Source organism: Protopterus annectens, chromosome 1.part1, assembly GCF_019279795.1.
Source record: "Protopterus annectens isolate FY-2018-M chromosome 1.part1, PAN1.0, whole genome shotgun sequence".
Classification (NCBI taxonomy): domain Eukaryota; kingdom Metazoa; phylum Chordata; order Ceratodontiformes; family Protopteridae; genus Protopterus; species Protopterus annectens.
The window spans coordinates 210,731,675-210,753,610 of NC_056726.1; the positions used below are offsets into that span (position 1 = coordinate 210,731,675).

Consider the following 21,936-nt stretch of genomic DNA (forward strand, 5'->3'; position numbering starts at 1 on the left):
CATGGTCTTGATTTTTCTTGTTCCCATTGCTGATTCATCAAATGAGTCTCTTGAAGAAAGGTAATATTCGAGGAAGATTTCAAGGTTAAATGCCTTAAGTAGTTTTTTTTTTGGTGATTGTAAACCCTTAATGTTCCATGATTCTATGTTCCACATCATATGAGTGAAATAAGTACCTTAAGCTCTAGGGAATATCTTACAGAAAAGAAACAACACTGTATATTATTAACACACTGTATTATGAGCATGAGGGCAAGTATGCTAAGTCCTTCCCGTTTAATCTCGGTGCCTATCCACCTCCCCCTAAGCCCGGAAGGGTCTGGGAAACTAAAGTAACATGATTTTGGAATCACCAAATAAGATAAAGGTATTGTTCCCAGATAGTACTTTCTAACACACCATATACCAAAATGCATAGCAAAATCCATGCAGTGTTTAGCACATATTTAAACCTCTGCCAAATAAAGGTACAAACATGCAGAGTTACATATTTCGATTATCTCTATTCAGATCATATATAAGGGTGTTGTATATTGTTAGTTAAGGTATTGATCTTCTTACGTGAAGCTCTCATTAAATATACGAGGGGGGGGGACTTTCCCAATTAGGGACTATATGTAGATTAGGCAATTCGCCCAGTGATCACAGGTCAGTGCCATAGATTCTGGGGTCTTTAATGACTATTCCCTTCATGAAAGGGAATCTCCACTAACAAGTTTATGTATGTCCAAAGAGTTAATCCTGTGTAATTATTCATTAGTTTCTCCTCCTGCAGAATCGAAGGGTGTTTAAGGGGAGAGAGAAGAACTCAAATCACCACCACAATTTTATGAAAAATGGACCAACAATAAGAGACAAAAATCTGGACATTCTGCAAAAAACTCTGTACAGTTGAGAGGTATGTCCAGGACATCAGGTTTACAAACATCAGCACACATTTCAATAACTGATACTGACCCTATCTGGCACATATGCTTAGAAACAGCAGAATGCAGTATGAAAAGTAGTTACAGACACCACATAGTGTGTGTAAAGGCTAGAAAGCACAGTATGCAATGCAATAAGTGGTTAACGACATCCTCAAACATGTGACCATTTGTAGTTATTGACTCTTTTTCAGTTGGTTTTGATAATTAATACTTAGAGGTATTATGTCTTTCTGTCAGAAAAAATACTGCAGTATAAGAATACCTCTGTATCATCATGTTTTCTTGGCTAATTACTGTACATTGAGATGAAGCCAATGAAAACTGCTAAAGACTACTCTGCACTGTCCCAATTTCTGTCTAAATATGTGAGCATAGAAAAGAAAGCCAATATTACTGAGTGTGCATTAACCACACCCTATTGCACACTTATGGTGCACAAGGCATGGGTTATGGTTCTGTTGGTATAGGTGGGTAGGTGGTCACTTAAATTATTAGGTAGGGTTCCAGAGTTGTGGAGTATTTTTGGGGATCTGAAACAAGGATCCAGTCTAGTGTACATCCTTGGTCTTTATTTGTAGAGATTCTAGTTGGGGCAGTGATAAATTGGATAAACCCACAAAGATTTATACTGTTTGTGGAGTGGTTGAAATTTAGACTTTGCCAATCTAGCTTGGTATCTCCTAGGATGATTGTTTCTTTGGAAATATTTAGTGAGATCCAGGAAAGAAAGTATTCCAATATGAGGATGTTATTCCCTGGTGGAATGTATAGTACAGCAATGCATAGTTGTTTGGAATTATTGAGTTTTAAAGTAGCTAGGAGAATTTTGGCAGTATAGAAGGAGGGGATAGACTTAGGATAAGGGAGCAGGGTGAGAGTATAAAAATACATCAGTACAACACCTCTCCCTTTTTTGTGTGTTCAGTCTGCTATAATTATATTGTAGCCTGGTGGGAGTAGTTCTGTGTCTTTAATACGTGGCTTGTGCCATGTTCCAGTGAGTGATAATATATCTGGGGAGTGCTGGGTTAACCATGCATGGAGCTCAGTTGTTTTGTTACAAATGCAATGCAGGTTAAGGATGATGAGAAGGAGATTCTTAATGAAGTGACTGTTAGAGGATGAGGGTTTAGAGGGTGGCCTGGGGTTGAGGTGGATGTCTCCACATAGGGCTAAGTAGGAGAATATTATAGTGTGGTGTCTAAGCAGGGTTGTTTTAAATGGATGCTCTAGTTTTGTTGTCAGTGGAGGTGTGGGTTTAGGAGTGTCTTGAATAATTTTAAATTTGGTGTACAGTGCTATGCTAGAATTGTAAAGTGAGGGTGATATATTAGGGAAGGAGTCATTTTTTTATTTGTAGGAGGGTGTTGGTTGTGGAGTGTTTATATGGTGTGAGAAGGGTCTGGGGGTTTAATGATATAATGTAATAAATTTAATATAAAAATTAATTCATTTACTGATTTTTTGATTTTACTCAATCCTGATAAGGATCATAGGGAATCTGGAGCTTATTCAGTGTAGAAAAGGTACACAGGCACATACACACACTCACACATGCACACATGCACTCACGCACATGCGCGTGCACACACACACACACACACACACACACACACACACAATCCCATATGTGCATGCTCTCACACATAATACCCACCCACACAATCCCACACACACACACACACACACACACACTCACACACATGCATGCACACACAGACATACGAGCACAAAGCATATACACACACACACTCTCATAGACACGCTCACATGCATACACATGCACACACACACACACACACACACACACACACACACACACACACACACACACACACACACACACACACACACACACACATATGCACATATTGCATTCATAACCATGGACAATTGGAAGGCATGGCAACTTACTTATGATCCAAAAAATAGTCGGAAGCAGGTCCACAAAGTAGGTGTACGGAAATCTGTCAGCTCACAATAAGGCACCAGGCTCGAAAGATACTAAAACTTGAAATTTATTACAAAGCAAACGCCAACAATGTGTAACACTCGTTTTCATCAAAGTATGACTTCATCAGACAAAACAATCAAAGGAACCCACAGGTTTAAATACTCAAAAGTTAATCACACAACTATTGTGAGCTGACAGATTTCCGTACACCTACTTTGTGGACCTGCTTCCGACTATTTTTTGGATTATTGGTCTTTTTTGTAGAGCTTTTGGTGTTTGAACTTACTTATGATATTGTGATGTGGCAGGACACAAGACCACCAGCAAAAACTCTCACCATCACAGGAAGAACATGCACATTAGGCTAGGAACCAGACTCTAGCACCAACAACTGTGAGATAACAGTGCTACTTGCTGTGTCACTGTGCCACCTACACTTTAAAATGAATTCATGTTCTTTTTCAGAAAACTGCATCTTACTGAAGAGCCTGTAAGTTATCAAGCTGATTAACAGTTGCATAACAGTAGGTATAAGACATTCTCTATAACTTACACAACAGCTTTAATGTCACAGATGCCATCCTGTTTCTGTATTTCATATTGTTTCACATGTCTCAGCTGCATTGGATTGAAATCTTTGGCCACCTGAGTGCAACAGCTGATGCCGATATACATAGCTAGTGGAGAAACAGAGAAATATTACTTCTTTCTGGTAATTTTTTCAATGATGTCCAGGATTACACATTATTATTTGGCAGTTAAAGAATGTTTGGCATGGTTAGTCTGCCCCTCTTCAAGTCTAAATGACAAGATGTTAACCAATATCTTTACTTCTTGTATCCCACTATAGCTGTTTTATGTTAATCTTCTTTACTTACATCCTCCACAATAAATTTAATCAACATACCTGTCATTTTTGTCTGTTAAAAATGCTTCCTAACATAATCTCACTGCTATTTTTTCTTCATAGATTCATAGGTTCATAGGTAGGTACTAGGCTATCTGCCCGAAGGCATTTATAAACCTAGCCAGAATGTGTTGGCTTTCGCCGCCCCCTTAGATTAGTTCCCTGTGCCTCTGTCCAGCAGAGCCATTGAAGTGATCCCTGGGGTAAACTTTCTGTTTCCCATCCACTCATCAAGGTTTCCCTTGAAGAGGGTTAGCGAGGAGCTCTGCCTAATGTAGATTGGAATCTTGTTCCAGAGCATGGGAAGTCTCTGGGACAAGAATCTATCCCCTCCAGCACGTCCTATTTATTGCTGTGGTGAGGTTTAGATCCCTGGAGCGTGTGGCTTGAGGGAATACGTTTTTCTTTAGGTGGAGCATGTCCATCAATTCTGGGTTGGACATAGCATTGTATGTCAGGCAGAGATCACCTCTGAGTAGGCGGTATGCAACCGAGTAAAGCTGGAGTTTCTCCAGTCAAGCTGCATAGGGCATCTGCTTGCAGCCAGTGATCCTCTTAGTGAGGTACTTCTGTGGTCTTTCCAGTTGTTGCAGGTGTCTTGTAAGGTACATCCCAAATGGGGCATTGTACTCTATGATGGGTCTGATGAGTGATGCGTAGAGGGGCCCAGTGACCTCTTTCAATCTGGATGCAAACCCTTTTGTGATTAGGTGGGCCACATAGAAGGATTTTCTAACCACTTTGGCAATGTGATCATCAAAGGAGAGGTTACTATCTACTTAGGTCCCCAGATCCCTTATTATGTCTTCCATATTTAGGATGCTACCAGCTATGTGGTAGTTTGTGGGTACTTTGTTTTTTCCAAAGGGGATGGCTATGCACTTTTTGGCATTTAGTTTGAGGCCATGGTTTTGACACCGGGTATCTGTCTCAGTGAGACCCTTTTGGAGGATGTCTCTTTCAGCCAGAGAGTCAATTATAGCCCCTAGTTTGCAGTCGTCTGTGAACTTTGTCAGCCATAGTCCTCCTGTGCTTGCCTGTGTCTCTGAGAAGTACATGCCGAACAGGAGGGGTCCTAGGACTGAGCCTTGGGGAATGCCACTTGTAACCGGTTTAGAGTCAGACCTAGCTCCCGCAACTCTTACAATGTGGGTTCTGTCCGTGAACCAGTTGGAAACCCATCTCATGACGTAGGGGTTTATGTTCAGGCTGGTGAGCTTGTCTATAATACCTGAGTAGCAAATGGTGTCGAAGGCCTTTGCGAGGTCTAGGTAGGATGTGTGGACCACCTTTCCCTCGTCTATAGCCTTGGTAACTGTCTCAAAGAAACCCACCAGGTTTAGGAGGCATGATCTTCCCTTAACAAAGCCGAACTGGGTAGGGCCCAGTGTTTCGATGTTCCCAATGTCTCTGTTAATGAGATCCATGATGATGCACTCCGTAGCTTTGCAGACCAAGCTAGTCAGGCTTATAGAGCGATATTTCCTGGGGTCCATTGTGTCTCCATCTTTGTGGAGCAGAATAACCGTTGCTGTGTGCTACTCTGTGGGCACGTAGCATGTGGAGAGGCTGAGTTTAAACAGTGTGTTTAGGTGAGGGGTTAGTTCATCTTTGAGCTTGTGTAGGACGCAGACTGGGACACTGTCCGGTTCCATTGATGCTGTGCTTTTGTCTTTGGAGAGGGCTGTTTTAACCTGAGTGTCTGTGATTTCAGGGGCACTACATTCTTCTGGTGTAGTTATGGGCCCTTTTGGGGGTGAGAGGGGGTGAATTTTGCACTGAACCTGTCTGCCAGGATGTTGGCTATATCGGTCATTTCAGTGTATTTTGTGCCATTCTGCACTAACTCTGAGCAGATCTGAGAATTGCCACTTAGATTCTTGACATAGCTAAAGAATGCCTAGTGGTTATCTTTGGAGTCCATGGCAATTTTTCTTTCGAAGCTAGCCTTGGATGATTTTATGAGGGAACACAGTTTCTTGCTGATACTGATCAGGGATGTCTTCCCTTCTTGGGATTTTACTCTTTTCTGTACTAGTTTCCTCCATCTATTGTATAACTTGTTTATGGCAGAAGTCCACCAGACTGGTTTCCTTTTCTTAGAGGAGTGAGTCTTGGTTTTGTTTGGGATAGCACGATCCATACATTCTTGTACGTGCCCATAGAGTGCATTAGTAAAGCATTTTTCAGCTTGGACAGTGTTATCCTTTAGCATGGGAGTTTTGAAACTTTCCACCTCGGTCTTAAGTAACGTGAAGTTTGCTTTTGAAAAGTTTTTCACGGTGGTTTCTTTGACCGGGGGTGGTGGCGGAATGTGGATATCCAGATTGATTAGTTTATGGTCAGATCTAACCAGCGAGGGGCTGATCTCTGGTGTGGAATACCGGTCACCCATGTTAGAGATGACCAGGTCCAATATGTTATCACCTCTGGTGGGGGTGTTGACCAGTTGATCCAGAGCATTTGAGTTTATAAATTCTAGGAAATGTTGGGCAAAGGAGTTTGTACTTGAGTAGTTCTCCCAGTTAATGTTTGGGTAATTGAAATCACCCAATATCAGAGTGTTTGGTCGGACCTTTATGTTTCCAGGAATGCGGAGTGTGGGTCCTGGGACATGGTGGGTAATCTGTAGCAAGCTATAATTTGAATAGCACTTTTTACCATTGTTAGTTGCATGTGGATGATCTCTGAAGCATTGTTCTGTGCCACTAACCTGGAGGTGTGGGTATCCTTGATGAATATGGATACTCCCCTGCCTTTCATATTTCGGTCTGGGTTTTCTGGCCAAAATGTATTGTATGCTGGGATGCTCTCTGGAGCCTTAAACCAGGTTTCTGTTACTGCACATATATCGATTTTCTCCATACTGAGAAGTGCCTCGAGTATGTGCATTTTGAGGTTTAGATTTCTGGCATTGAGTAGCATTACCCTCAGTTTTTTGTTACTTGTGCTATTTACGGTGGTAGGTTTGTCTTTTGAGCCTTGCCTAAAAAAGGCACTATGGGGGTGGCAAGAGCCTTGGTCAGTATTCGAAAGCCTAAGGGTGACAGATGAAAGCCATCTCTAGCGAAGCAGCGTGGCTTGTCGAACATGTCATCCCAGGCTGACAAACACTGGATCCCCTTTGAATGACACCAGAAGCTTGGCCAATTGTTGAAATTGATAACTTTTTTCTCTATACCATGATATCATTCTTGTTGAGGGCAGGATGCTACTTGGGGTCAGGGTTATACCAGCCTGGGCTACATGATCAGAGAGCTCCTCCATGTCTCTTTTCATGTAGTCCAGTGGGGTACAGCTCAGGTCATTCACACCAACATGGACAATGACAAAGTCATATGTGTACTTGTTCTGGAGTGACCTGAGTGCTTGTGTTATGTGACGGATCCTGGCACCTGACAGGCAGCTAACAGTAACCTTCTCCTTGTTCAGCCTAGTGAGTGGGATGTCAGTGTGCCTGATTATAGAGTCACCTATTACTAGTGTGTTGGGTATGTTATTTTGCCTTAAGGGCTGTGATTGCATGGCACACTGGTTTTGTGAAGTATGTGTTTCATAGTTTGTGTTAGGGGGTGGAGGTTGCTTGGATGTCTGCTTTGGAGGTCTCTGTTACTTTTGCAGATTTTTATTTAGAGCATCTGAGTATGTTTTCGTGTATTTATGTGTGTTTTTTGCCGTTGCTGGTTTCATAGGTCTATGTGAGACTGGTGGTGTGATACAAGTAATTCCCTTCTCCTCTTGACTGCCTGGTCAAGTCTTGGGTTGAGAGAGCTTAGCCTCCAGTTTGGCTGTATAATTGCATCTCTCACATGTATTAGTGTTTGGTGGAAGGAGGAGAGGTTGTCTGTGTACATGAGGCAATTGTAACATTGCCTCAAAATGCCTAGATTCATCAGTTGGACCGGAGAGTACACCTGAAACTGCCCTTTGGACATGCCTGGCTAGGTACAGTGAACTGTTTTACTGATTGTCTGGTAAGGCCGAATAGAGAGCCTTGTCCTTCTAAGGCCGAATAGAGAGCCTTGTCCTTCTCTACAGTATGGGGGGGGTCTAGTGCTAAGGTTTATTAGTGCTTGCTATGAGTTTTGAGCAAGTGCCGGGATGAGAAGTGATGAGAAGTGCCATTATTTAAACATCTTTAATACACACACACACACACACACACACACACACACACACACACACACACACACACACACACACACACACACGCACGCACATATATACATACACACACTTATTATATGCTTTACTCTGTAATATTCTGCCCACTTAGACTTTGTTAAATCCCCTGAGTTACTTTATATTTCTGATCATGTTTAGCTTTTCTTTCTTCTGAGGTTTCCATATTACCTTCCATTATTAGTCGTATGGTACTCTTACTACTATACCATTTGTCTGTCTCTGAATTGTTTTTGTTCTGTTATTGTCCTTGCAGAAGTCTTGTTTCCAGGACTGAATGGAGCAGCTTAGGTGTGATTTCAAAACCTCTCTGCACAAACAGTAACTTTCTTTTTTAAGACAATGCTATTCCATGTACATCCTATATTCAGGAGTATTCCTTACTGCCTTCTTAGTTTGATTTCCCATCTTTAAAACATTTAATTTAATTATACCAAATCTCCTATCTCCTTTTACTTCAGTGTCTTATCTACCTTTCTGTGTTTTTTCCTTGGGTTCTTCTTATCTAGGTTCATTACTCCAAACAAAGATGCCTCACGTTTGTTACCATGCAGATTCCATTCTCATCTTAATCACCCCACCTTCTATATGAACCCTGTTGCAAAGCATTTTGATTTGTTGTTTTGTAAAAAGAATACTTTTTTATCAGTACAGTCCATATGCAGTGTCACTTATATAGATATGCAAGTCCATTGCTCTCTGGAATGTGCCCCTCACTATACCAGATGTAGCACTGAATTGCTCACTGTCAAATTTGTTTACTTTTTTCTTCTGTTTGCCTTATTCAAAATTATTCAAAATTGTTTTTTATCCTAGCTAAATGAGAGAAATAGAAAAAGGAGGAGAGAGAGAGAGAGAGAGAGAGAGAGAGAGAGAGAGAGAGAGAAATGAAAATAGTGTTCATAGGTTCATAGGTTCATACTAGGCTATCTGCCCTAGGGCATATATAAGCCTAGCCAGAATGTGTTTGGCTTTCGCCACCCATTTTAAATTTATTTTGCTATGCCCTTTTTCGAGGTTAGTATACTGTGCCTCTGTCTAACAGTGACACAGAAGTGATACCCAGGGTAAACCTACGATCTCCCATCCACTCATCAAGATTCCTCTTGAAGAGAGTCAATGAGGGACTCTGCCTAACCTGGACTGGGATTTTATTCCAGAGTGAAGGGAGCCTCTGGGTTATGAATCTGTCCCTCCAGCATGTCCTATTTATTTCAGTGCTGAGGTTCAAGTCTCGAGCATGTAGCTCGATGGGATTTGGATTTTCTGAGGTGCAGCATGTCCATTAATTCCGGGTTGGACATGGCTTTATACGTCAGGCACAGATCGCCTCTGAACAGGCGGTATGCCACTGAGTAGAGCTGGAGTTTCTTTAACCGAGCAGCATATGGCATCTGTTTGAGCCCTTTGATCCTCTTGGTGAGGTACTTTTGGGGTCTTTCCAGTTGCTGCAGGTGTCTGGTAAGGTACATCCCAAAAGGGGCATTGTACTCAATTATGGGCCTGATGAGGGATGAGTAAAGAGGCACGATGACCTCCCCTGATCTAGATGGGAATACCTTCATGATTAGGTGGGCTATATAAAATGTTTTTCTAGCCACTTTGGCCACGTGGTTGTCAAATGAGAGATTGCTATCAACTTGGGTCCCCAGGTCCCTAATTACTTCTTCTGTACTTAATGGATTACCACCTATGTGGTAATTTGTGGCACTTTGTTTTGCCAAAGGGGATGACTATACACTTTTTGGCATTTAGCTTGAGGCCATGGCTCTGGCACCAGTTGTCTGTTTCTATGAGGCCCTTTTGGAGGATGCTTGTGTCGGCTGGAGAGTCGATTATGGCGCCCAGTTTGCAATCATCTGCGAACTTGGTCAGCCACAGTCCTTCCATGTTGGCCTGTACCTCCAAGAAATATATACCGAACAAGAGAGGTCCGAGGACTGAGCCTTGTGGGACACCACTTGTAACTGGTTTGGAGTCTGACATGGCTCCAGCAATTCTGACCATGTGGGTTCTGTCCTTGAACCAGTTTGCAATCCATCTAGTGACATAGGGGTTTATATTTAAGCTGGTGAGCTTATCTATAATGCCCGAGTGGGGTATTGTATTGAAGGCTTTTGCGAGGTCCAGGTAGGCTGTGTGGACCACCTTCCCCTGGTCAATGGCCTTGGTGACTGTTTCAAAGAAATCAACCAGGTTTAAGAGGCAGGATCTGCCCTTAACAAAGCCGAACTGGGTAGGATCCAGTGTTTGTAGGTCCCCAATATCTTTATTTATGAGGTCCATGATGATCCTTTCCATAGCTTTGCAGACCAAGCTAGTCAGGCTTATGGGGCGATAGTTTCCAGGATCCGTTGAGGCACCACCTTTATGGAGAGGGAGCACTGTTGCTGTACGCCACTCTTTGGGCACATATCCTGTAGTAAGGCTGAGATTGAACAGTAGTTTTATGTTTGGGTTTAGCTCTTCTTGGAGTTCATGTAGGACGCAGCCCGGGACACCATCTGATCCCATTGATGCTGTGTTTTTTGCTTTGGAGAGGGCGGCTCTTACCTGAGCATCTGAGATGTCAGGGGGGCAGCACTCTGCTGGGATAGATATTTGCCCTTTTGGTGGGGAGGGGGGAGAAGTTTGTGCTGAACCTGTCAGCTAGGATGTTGGCAAAGTCTGTGGGTTCGGTGTATTTTTTGTCATTTTGGACTAATTCTGAGCATATCTGGGAATTACCAGATTATTATTAACATAACTAAAGAAAGCCTTGTGATTATCCTTAGTGTATTATGTAGTGTTATTATGTCAGCTTAAGGTTCTGAAGAACAGCAGAATATATAAAGTTTTTATACTGTTAAAACTGCCTGCACATTAATGCCTTACCAACTGTTGATTTAATTTTCAGTCAGTGAACTTTACTTTCTTCAAATAATAATATAGTTCTCTTACGTAAACTAGAGAATTGACATAGGAAATATACTTGTTTTCCCTTTAGTTATAAAGTTACTCAGCTATTGACTATTTACTTTATTAAGATGATGGACAATTAACAGTTTTAATCAACAACCAGGCTCTGTGAATGTCAACCCTAAGTCTGCACAGCTGATTCAAAGTGGTTCTCACTTTTCAACAAATATTGAATGAAACACTGATATACGAGAGGAAGTCAATGAGCAAATAATTTCCAGCTTATCTATAAGCAAAATTGTTGATTTTATCAAGAAATAGACATAAAAAAGTTGTGCAAATGAACACAAACTGGTTTGAAAGATATCCCTCATGATTCAGAAAGAACCCTTTGTGTTGGCTTTCAGAGCTGTGATAAAAAGTGGCTGTTAACATAATGCAGTGATTTGTGATTCAAAGACCTGTTAGTTCCAATGGGAAATACCTCATTATCAGCTAATTTGCATGTCCCTGAAACTATTGCAAGTGCTAATAAACACTTTCCTGTGGTAATTAGCACTGGCAGCTCACCCATTGTGTTGGCACTGGCACCCACCCATTCACTCGTGCACACACATCTACACACAGTTAAACACAGACAGACAGACATAGACACACTCATACCTCTTGCCTGTCCCATAATTCACTGAACACCCCTGATGCATTGTCTTGTTTTGCCCCTGCTCTCATAAGTTATGGTTCCTTACAGTCAGTAAATAATCGCAGACATTGCAGTTTCATTTGTTTTAGTGTTCATCAAGTGTACAGAGTGTAGAGCTGTTGCTCTATAAACTTTTTAATGGAGTCCCAGTAATAGTTTAAATATTCTTCCTGGTGTCGCCTAGTGTTCCTCGTGTCTTTGTTCTGAAGCCTCCCCTCATGTGGACATACTCCTGCTGTTGGCTCATATATGTACCTTTTCATCATAACTCAGTGTTGCAAGCATTGAATCATGCCAGACATATGAGTTTCGTATTTCTTATTATGTAAAATAACCCTCTCTGCACTAACAGATTAGTTATTGTAGTGAGTTAATTCTGTTACTCCCTGTATCATGGGTGTAGGGTTGGAATCCTTTCTCCCTTTTACTGTACATGTATATGTGTGTGTGTGTGTGTGTGTGTGTGTGTGTGTGTGTGTGTGTGTGTGTGTGTGTGTGTGTATGTATATATATATATGTATATATATATATATATATATATATATATATATATATATATATATAGTTTACTATTAAAAGCATGAAAATCACTTCCACGAATGCTGATTTCCGTGACAAATAACGTTGACTCATACATATTTAGTAGGTTACATGATTGACGCAACAATGTCAACAAATTCTGTCGACCATAGTGTCTAAATACCCCATTCACAGCAATGCTGTGAATCCCTGCCCTGTGTACGTCCTTCTGAATGGACGTATTCATGAACATCGACATTCTGACTGTCGCTCCTACCATGGTCAAGGAGGTGGTTGTCGGACATGTCAATGTCGACCTTTTGACTGTAAACTTATATATATATATATATATATATATATATATATATATATATATATATATTTTTTTTTTTTTTTTTTGTGATAAACACTTAGGTGCTATTTTGACATGCCCTCTAGTGTTTATTGGTGGTGCATAGAATTAAATAAACTCTGTATATGGTAGTCGGGTACAGGGCTTGAATCTTTTTAGTGACCTACAGGCATGCTATATAGAGTATCCCTGGTGTTGTGTTCCTCTCCCAACCCATTTCATCTTTCTGATTTAATTTTCAAAGTGACTTTAAGCACAATATGCAGGGTATCCCTAGTGTCCATAATCCATTGTCCCCACCCCAAGAATATTGCACAGTTTGCTCATTAGTTTAGGGCAGTGTGCAGGTATGACATCTATCCCCCACCCACATACACATATTCATGCTTACACACACACACACACACACACACACACACACACACACACACACACACACACACACACACACACACACACACACACACACACACACACACACACACACACACACACACACACACACACACACACACACACACACACACACACACACACACACACACACTCACATCATGACATAACCTTCCCCTTCACTTAACCCCTACTGTGAACTCCCAGGCAGACACACACTCATGCATGCACTCACATATGCAGCCACACATATACACACATGCACACACACCTCTACACAACCTGTTTGGTAAATTCCCAGGCAGTTACCTCTACTGCAATGGATGAAGATGAGCTTTTGGCTGTGTTCATTAGGCAAGCAGCTGTGAACGGCTGTGTTATTTTATACATGCAGTTCCAGAGGAAAGAATGTGGCCCATTAGAGTATGCCACAGACGGCCTCATTAGCATGTAGCACAGTGACATAGACTGCCCAGTATGGTGCTGCATATCTTCATGTTAAAGCACCATGGTAGGGTTGTCTCTAAATAGGAAATGGTTACAGAAAAATGCTCACATCATGTACCCAAAGAGAGGCAGGCTAGCAAGTACAGTAGGTGCACGGGCCAGACAAACTGTAGCAAACATCAAAAAAAGAGCCAGCACCTTGGGAGAGTGAAGATTTATTCTAAGATCCAGACCGGTTTCAGCTTGTAGCTTTCATCAGTGGTACATTAATTAATGTACCACTGATGAAAGCTACAAGCTGAAACCGGTCTGGTTCTTAGAATAAATCTTCACGCTCCCAAAGTGCTGGCTATTTTTTTTTATGTTCACATCATGTAGACCTTGAAGTAACCTTTCTGAATTAGCTCCCTCCTCTTCAAAATGCATGATTGCTTCTTCTGTCTACATAAATAATGTACCAGCTAATTTGACAAGATTCAGAAGGAAAAAAGAATGCTGTGTGTCACATAAAACAGGAGAAACAAGAAATGCAAGTGAAAACCATACAGCAATTATACTTGCAACCCATTACAGCTTAAAATTAATTTAAAATAGCATGAATACCTCTTAGCCTCTTAGTACAAAATATCTGGACCAAGTACAAAATAATAGGACAAAGATCAAAAAAAGGGACAGATTTTAAATACTGCTCTTATAAACTTAGAAAGGTGCTAGAATAATAGGATATGCATTAGTATGCATTTTCTGTAGGTTATGATGTCTGAAACTCAAATTTCTATAATTATTTAATGACTTCAGTCCTCAATGATTTGTTAGAAAACTACACATTTTTTGACAGTCTAAAAATATGAGGCAAAAATCTAGGCATTTGAGAGTTATGCATAGCTCATAAGATGTGATGTGTTGCACCATAAGGCCTGTCACATTTTGTTTCTACTTTGCTGCTTCGTGCCATCAGTGTAGGTTAACATATTGTACTGACAAATGCTTGTTTTTGCTGCTTGCCTAGGTACAAATCTTTGTCATGATTTCTTATGTTGAAATTGAAAACATCTTTCCAGTTATGAATACGACTTGTTTATAGCTTGTTAGAAATAGTTTTCCCATTTTATTACCTGATGTTAGTCGTCAGAGTTACACATTCGCTGCTTTTCCTTACTTGTGCACTTTGCATCTTTGACTTATTATTATTATTTTTTTAGTGAGCAGTCAGCACAGAGCTCTGCATCTTGGATTTATCTTTATTTCTGAGTTCAGCATAATGCAACAAATGTGCTTTCTTGTAGAAGACAAAATCTAAAACATATGACTGGTAATTTCATTACTATTTTACAGTGAACATGTATTTTTAATTTGCCATCTGACAATTTCAGAAGTGCAACATAATGTGACAGACAAATACTGACGAGGATGTATCTTTGTATATAAGCAATCCTGTATTGTTGTGCACATTTTTGAGTATGTTCCCCATTTTAAGTGCAGCCTGTTTTACAAAGGAGCCAACTAAGAAATTGATAGGGCAACAAACTGATCATTGTGACGTATGGACCCTTTGTGAAGGCTGTGTATAGAACAGAACAGTCAGGGTTGGTACTGACCTAAACATCTCCTGGCATCACTCTGTGGTTACAGTTAACTGATAGTGGCCATGGCTAAAATGCAAGAAGCAGTTTCTGCAACACCAGGCAGCCTAAAATAGCTGTGTAAAAAGCTTTATAGTGGTCTTTACCTGTGTTACACAGATTTGAAGCAGCAAGGAACAAACAACATTATACCTATGACATTTTCAAGTTTTGAAAATCAAGTTAGAAACAGATGATGCAACATTTAGTGCTTCTGCCCCCACATATGGGATATCATATTTGAATACTTTCATTGTTGTAAAGCTCTCTGTACTTCAAAGACAAAACTAAAAAAATTACCTTTCTGAAAATGCCTGTTATCTATGTACTGTAGGTGTTGCTTAAAGCAAATAACCCACTAAAGCAGACAAGCCTATTGCTTTAAATCCAGTAATAGACATGTCCATGCCTTGTACAAATGTAAATATGGTTATATACACAAAAGGAAGGATACTATGGAGCTTAAATACTTGCTGCAAGAAATTAGCAACAGTGACCAGAGTTAGCAGCAGATTTCAATAACTCATATTTTTGCCTGATTAATCTGTGTGAAGTTTGAGTCTGCAGCTTTGCATAACTGATAAAACAATAGTTTGTGTTGTGAAATTTGTTCTTCTGTAATTCTGTAATGTATGACGAATGTATTTGCAGCTTTCGAGTCCTCATTCTAAGTCTGCCCAGCAAAGGTACTTTTGTCCAGTGATGCTTTGCCAGCCATCAACACAAAAACAAACAAATAAGTATTTTAAGATATGTTATATGAAGAACATCAACCATTTTATGATGAGATCTAATATGAAGAAATTATTTCATATAGATGGCAAAACGCTTATAAAGTTTTTCTGTCATATCTCTTAAATAGGCACTCTTTGACCCATTTTCCAGGTTCAACAAAGTAAGCTCATGTAGAAATGAATGCTTAACTTGATACATTTTTTTAATTTATATTAACAGTCAGTAGGATTGTATGACATGCATGCTTATAAATACTGATTTAGTTCACATGCATGTAATGTGTTTTTCTAGCCATTTCTCATGCAGTCACATGGAGGCTATAAAAAAACTGTGGTAGCGTCTCATAGATTTATTGTCTTGTTTTACTGACATTTTATCTGTAGGTCTCTGCTGACTCCTGGCTCTACATGTGGGTTACTAGGTCAATAAGATCATTTATAATGAGGTGAGGTACTTCTCAATGGGCTTTGCCTCCAGCCCCAAGTTTTGACTTACTGAAGTGCTGTTACTATAGCACTTACAGTGTGTACTAATGTGTGTGCAAGTGTACCAGGATGTGGTGGAAACGGAGCTAAAACAATTCTGGTATTGAGTGGGGCTCTCACAATACATACTATTAAGCTGAGATCTTGCTGTGAAAAAAGTCGATAAGATGCAACTTGGTTGTATCACTCAAAGTAGTAAAAGAATTATTGTACTATTGGGGAAAAACATTTTTACCCCTTGGTTTGCTAGGATATGTCTGCAATATTTAGCTATACCTAGCATAACTCCTCAAACTTTATGTCATCTCTCATCAAGGGAAAATAGTCTTCCAGTGAGTGGTTTACAAACTGGCCATAAGGGGTGCAGGGGTTTGGGTAGAAGTAGCGGTAATGAAGGTAAATTATACCGTGATGCTGAAGGTGTGTACTTACCCATTCTGTTTACCTAGTATTTACATGCGTCATCATTCTAAGCATGCACACATGTTGCATGAGCACCCATTTCCCCAGAGTGTTTGTCCACATTCTGGTACCCTAGCAGGATAATGTACTCTATCCATGTCCAGCCTTAGAGGGCATAGCCTGAAGTTCTTTTATTTTTCATCTTGCCCATGGGAGATAGAAAAGAGCAGGCCTATAGCATATTTGGATTTCATCTGTTCGCTGGACACCTGAGCCTTGGGTCCTGCATGAGCCCAGAGTTTCTACATAATGCTGAGGTCCATTCATATCGGTTAATGCACACTGAGCTATAAAACTAGAGACACAGTTTGAGCCACATCACGCCACATGCACACAGCCTGTCATGAGAGAGTTACTTAAGCTTTTCTGCTCTTAGGACCTCTGGAAAAAAATGACATATGGGCAAGTTTGATTATGAAAGCAAGAAACAGAAATGCCCAAGTTAAAATCGAGCCTCAGGTACAGTCCTAATAAAAGAAAAGTGTGGCTTAAAGGCAGTCAATAATGCCAGATGTTAGAGTTTTGTACTTCTTAAAACTGTTAAAAGTTTGTTTTAAATTATCTAGAAATCATGAAACAACAGTATGAATAATAAATAAAACTTTCATGACAATTCACAGAACACTACATAAATTACCCAGTACTTTGCCCTGTAATCCACAATTTCTATGAGCTAGCAATTGTCTGAGAAGCAAAAAAGAGTGAATGTCATGTGGATATTAAAAGAAAACTCCATCCCAAAGTCAAATGTTTTTCTTTCCAAAAAGTGTTTTTCCTTCCCTGTAATCCAAGACTAAACACTTCACATACAGAAAAAAAAAAAAAAACATAATTTAATAATTATGTTTGCCTTTCTTTCCTACATTTGTCTCATCTGTTATATCACAACAGCTGCTAAGAGTGGCACAGTTATTAGGTTAGGTCACATATCCCAGCAACAGCTCAAGTAGTGTAGTGGTATATTGCTCAGCCTATAGTGTAAAGGGTCCTGGGTTTGAGACTTGGAAGGGCTGATAAGCATACTGCTTAGAGCAAAAAAGCTAGCTAAAGTGATGGAGAGACAGATTTTAAATGTTGCACTTACAAACTTAGAAAGTTGATAGAATAATAGGTTTTGCAGTAGCATGAATTTTCTGAAGGATGTGGAGTCTTAAACTCAAATATTTGTCATTATTTAATTACTTCAATCCTCAGCTATTTGCCAGAAAGGTACAGATTTTAGGAGGAACACACCAAAAATATAAGGCAAAAATCTGGACATTCTGTGAAAATCTGTACAGTTGAGAGGTATGCTGATTAGTCAGGCACCAGTGGCCTAATGGATAAGGTATTGGCAGCCTAAGTCAGGGATTGTGGTTTTGAGTCCCCATCTGGGGTGATGTAATCTTGCAGTTCCCAAGTAGCTCATTGTAATGAGAAATAGCTTAGTCAATTTATATAGGCCATGGAAACTATCGCACCATTAGCCTGACAAGTCTGATATGCAAACCCATGGAACGCATCATCATGGACCTAATAAAAAAATATATAGGGAATCTCCAAACTCTGGATCCCCCACAGCTTGGTTTTGTGATGGGTAGATCATGCCTGCTCAACTTGGTCGACTTCTTTGAGTCAGTCACCAGAGCTATGGATGAAGGCAAGGTGGTTCATACAGCTTACCTTGATCTGGCCAAGGCTTTTGGTACTATTCCCCACTCAAGAATCATAGAAAAACTCACTAAGCTAGGCATCAACCCCTATATCACTAGGTGGGTTGCAAACTGGCTCACAGATAGAACCCACAGTGTGAAAGTAGCTGACTCCAAGTCAGACTGCCGACCAGTCATGAGTGGAGACACACAGGGATTGGTCCTGGGTCCTCTCCTATTTGGTATCTACTTCTCAGAAGTCCAGGCCAACACGAAGGGACTCTGACTGATAAAGTTGGCAATGATTGCAAGTTGGGAGCCATTATTAATTCCCCAAGTGATGTTGACATCCTATAGAAAGGCCACACTGAGACCAACGACTGGTGTAAGAACCATGGCCTTAAGCTCAATGCCAAATATGTGTCGCCACCCCCTTTGGGAAAAACCCAGTTCCCATGAATTACCACATCAATGGTAGTCCACTGAACACAGAAGGCATTATAAGAGATTTGGGAACACAGGTTGACAGCATCCTCTCTTTTGACCACCACATTGCCACTGTGGTCAGAAAGTCCATCTATGTGGCACATCTCATTACCAAGGGTTTTGCATCCAGGAAGAAAGAGGTCATTGTCTCCCTCTACTCTTCTTGCATTACGCCAATCATCGATTACAACACCCCATTTGGCATGTACTTCACTAGACACCTGCAACAACTGTAGAGGCTGCAAAAGTACCTCACAAAGAGGATCTTAGGCCTTAAACACTTGTCCTGTATGGATAGACTCAAAAAACTCCAACTATTCTCTGTCTCATATCTCCTACTTACAGGCAATCTCTGCTTGATTTACAAAGCCATGTTTGACCCAGCTCTGTTAGAAATACTACATCTAAAGATATCCCAATCCCTCCACACCACATGCTCCAGAGACCTCAACCACATTACCACAATCAACAGAATGTACTGGAGGGACAGGTTCATAACCCAGAGACTGTCTATGCTATGGAATAGACTTCCCATACATGTCAAACAGAGCACCTCACTGGCCCTCTTCAAGAGAAATCTTGATGAGTGGATGGGAAATATAAAATTCACCCCGGGGATCATTCCAGTGGCTCTACTCAACAGAGGCACTGGGAACTAAGGTCGGGTGGCACAATGCTAGGGTAATCCTATGGACTAGAATTGTAAAGGCTCCAGGGACATTAGCCTAGTACACACCTATGAACCTATGAACAACAGAGCCATTAAGAAAACAATTACATTTTAATGTGCCTTATCAGTTACAGCTGGCCAGCATCACATCTCAGATAAATAGTGCAGCCTGGAGTTTGAACAAAGGCAAGGCTTTCAAGCTTAGTTTTCAGATGCAAATGTCTTTCCCTTTAATCAAACTCAGTGCCACAAAGAAAGAAAGAAAGCAAATATGTCAATCCAGCTCTTCTTACATTCTGTCACTATATGATTTTGCATTTTTTTCAACATTGTAATTTCTGTGAAAGTACATGTTTCTTCTAAAGCTGGGAAAATAAGATTAATATCAAAGACTTTGATTCTAGCTGCAATATTTAAAATGTAAAATTGTGAATCCAACACAAACAATTTCAGCCCAAGTAACATCTATTAATCAAAGGGTCAGATTTCTCACACTTGAACACTGAACTACACGTGTTACTTTGGAAATAATAATTAATTTAGGTATATTTTCAAGCCTGTTATTCAAATATTCAACTGCAACAGAGATAGCCACTAATGGAAACCAAAGGAAGCAAAGAATTAAAAATGCAGATTGATGCTGACAGTGCAAAGCAAGCAGTCGCAGCAATGTTGTCGACTGATGACAGAGAAAACTACTGTAAATTATTCCCTCGTCATAAGATTTCTTTCTTTCCCTCTAACATGACATCAGGAAGATGAAGGCATTCACTGTAAAACAAAATAATGCTGGCCATGGCAGTCTCCTTCAGGTCATTTTTGGGTATAAAAAAATAGAAAATAACAGTAACCATTTACTTTGACACAAATGTATTAACAGTGTTTTCTTAATAGCTCTGTTGTTGGGATATGTGACCTACCCTATTAACTGTGCCATTCTTAGTAGCTGTTGTGATGTACTGGGTGAGACAAATGCAGAAAAGTAAGGCAAACATAATTATTAAATTATGTTTTTCTGTATGTGAAGTGTTTGATCATGTATTACAAGGAAGGAAAACACTTTTTGGAAATAAAAACTTGACTTTTGGGTGAAGTATCAGTTACAGATGGCCAGCATCACATCTCAGATAAATAGTGCAGCCTGGAGTCTGAACAAAGTCAAAGCTTTCAAGCTTAGTTTTCAGATGCAAATGTCTTTCTTTTAATTAAACTCTCAGTGCCACAAAGAAAGAAAGCAAATATGTTACTCTAACTCTTCTTACATTCAGTCAGTATATGATTTTGCATTCTTTCTACACTGAAATTTCTGTAAAAGTGCATGTTTCTTCTGGAGTTGGGGAAAGAAGATTAACATCAAACACTTTAATTCTAGCTACAATATTTAGCACTTAAAACTGTGAATGCAACACAAACCATCTCAGCCCAAGTTACACCTATTAATCACAGGGGTCAGATTTTTCACACTTGAACACTGAACTGCAGTTGTTACTTTGAAAAGAACAATATTTTCAAGCCTGTCATTCAAACATTCAACTGCAACAGAGATGGCCACTAATAAAATCAAAGGAAGCAAACTAATTAAAAATGTAGATTGGTGCTGCTAGTGAAGAGTAAGAAGTGACAACACTGTTGTCAGCTGATGAGAGAGAAAACTACTGTAAATGATTCCCTCATCATACGATTTCTTTCTTTCCCTCTTAACATGACATCAGGAAGGTAAAGGCATTGAATGTAAAACAAAATAACGCTAGCCATGGCAGTCTCCTTCAGGTCATTTTGGGTATAACAAATCAGAAAATAATAATAACCATTTACTTTGATACAGAGGCATTAGGAATGCAGACAAGTTCAAGCTTGGCTGAAAAAATATGCTTTTTTCAGTATTTGGATGTGGTTCTCCCTTAAATATACTAGTTTATGTTGAAATGAGCTGCCAGTAAGCTGTGTATGACTATTTACAACAGTAATATATTGTACAGTTATCAGAAACAAATGACAAAGAAGACAGATTGTGAATAAACATTAGATTGGTACAAGTCAGAATCTAGCAAGAAATAAAAGAATATATAGCTCACCATCTGTAGTACAGACAAGTATGACTGTTGCCGTTGTAAGCAGAAACAGAATCTTAAGCTCCATTATTTTAGGACAGTCAGAGTTTATGTGTCTTTGGCTTGCTGAAAGAAGTACTTTCCACAAGCTGGTATTATATAGCCTGTGAAATCTCCTCCTATGTTAAATTTAGCAGATAAAATAGCAGGAAGTATTACAGGGACATAACTTCCAAGTTTCCAGATTATTTTATCATTTCCAAGTTCCCAGATTATTTTATTTACTTCTCTCTAATTTAAATGCATTAAGAATAGTTAATATAACAGAGGCTGTGTTTGTGTGCCAAAAAAAGCATTCCCTGCAGAGACTTGTTGCATAAGGATCACTGTGCCTGGATTGAATCCAAGCAGCTTTGCAAGTTATCATTTTCCAATGTAAAGGCAACAAGAATTCAAAAACTATGTTGTGAATACATTACACTACCAGTTTCCAAAAAAATGACATATTTTGAA

General features: G+C 40.0%; 1 protein-coding gene across 1 annotated transcript in view; it reads right to left on the minus strand.

Moving 5' to 3' along the window:
• Positions 1–21,580, minus strand: part of LOC122804351 (C-C motif chemokine 28-like) — a 35,576-nt gene extending 13,996 nt beyond the window's left edge. The window contains exons 1-2 of the mRNA XM_044074167.1: positions 21,448–21,580; positions 3,437–3,560 (exon numbers count right to left, since the gene is read on the minus strand). Of these exons, the coding sequence (XP_043930102.1) occupies positions 3,437–3,560; positions 21,448–21,511 (188 nt within the window). The 5' untranslated portion in view covers positions 21,512–21,580. The remainder of the gene's footprint in view (positions 1–3,436; positions 3,561–21,447) is intronic.
• Between the last annotated feature and the right edge of the window lie 356 nt (positions 21,581–21,936).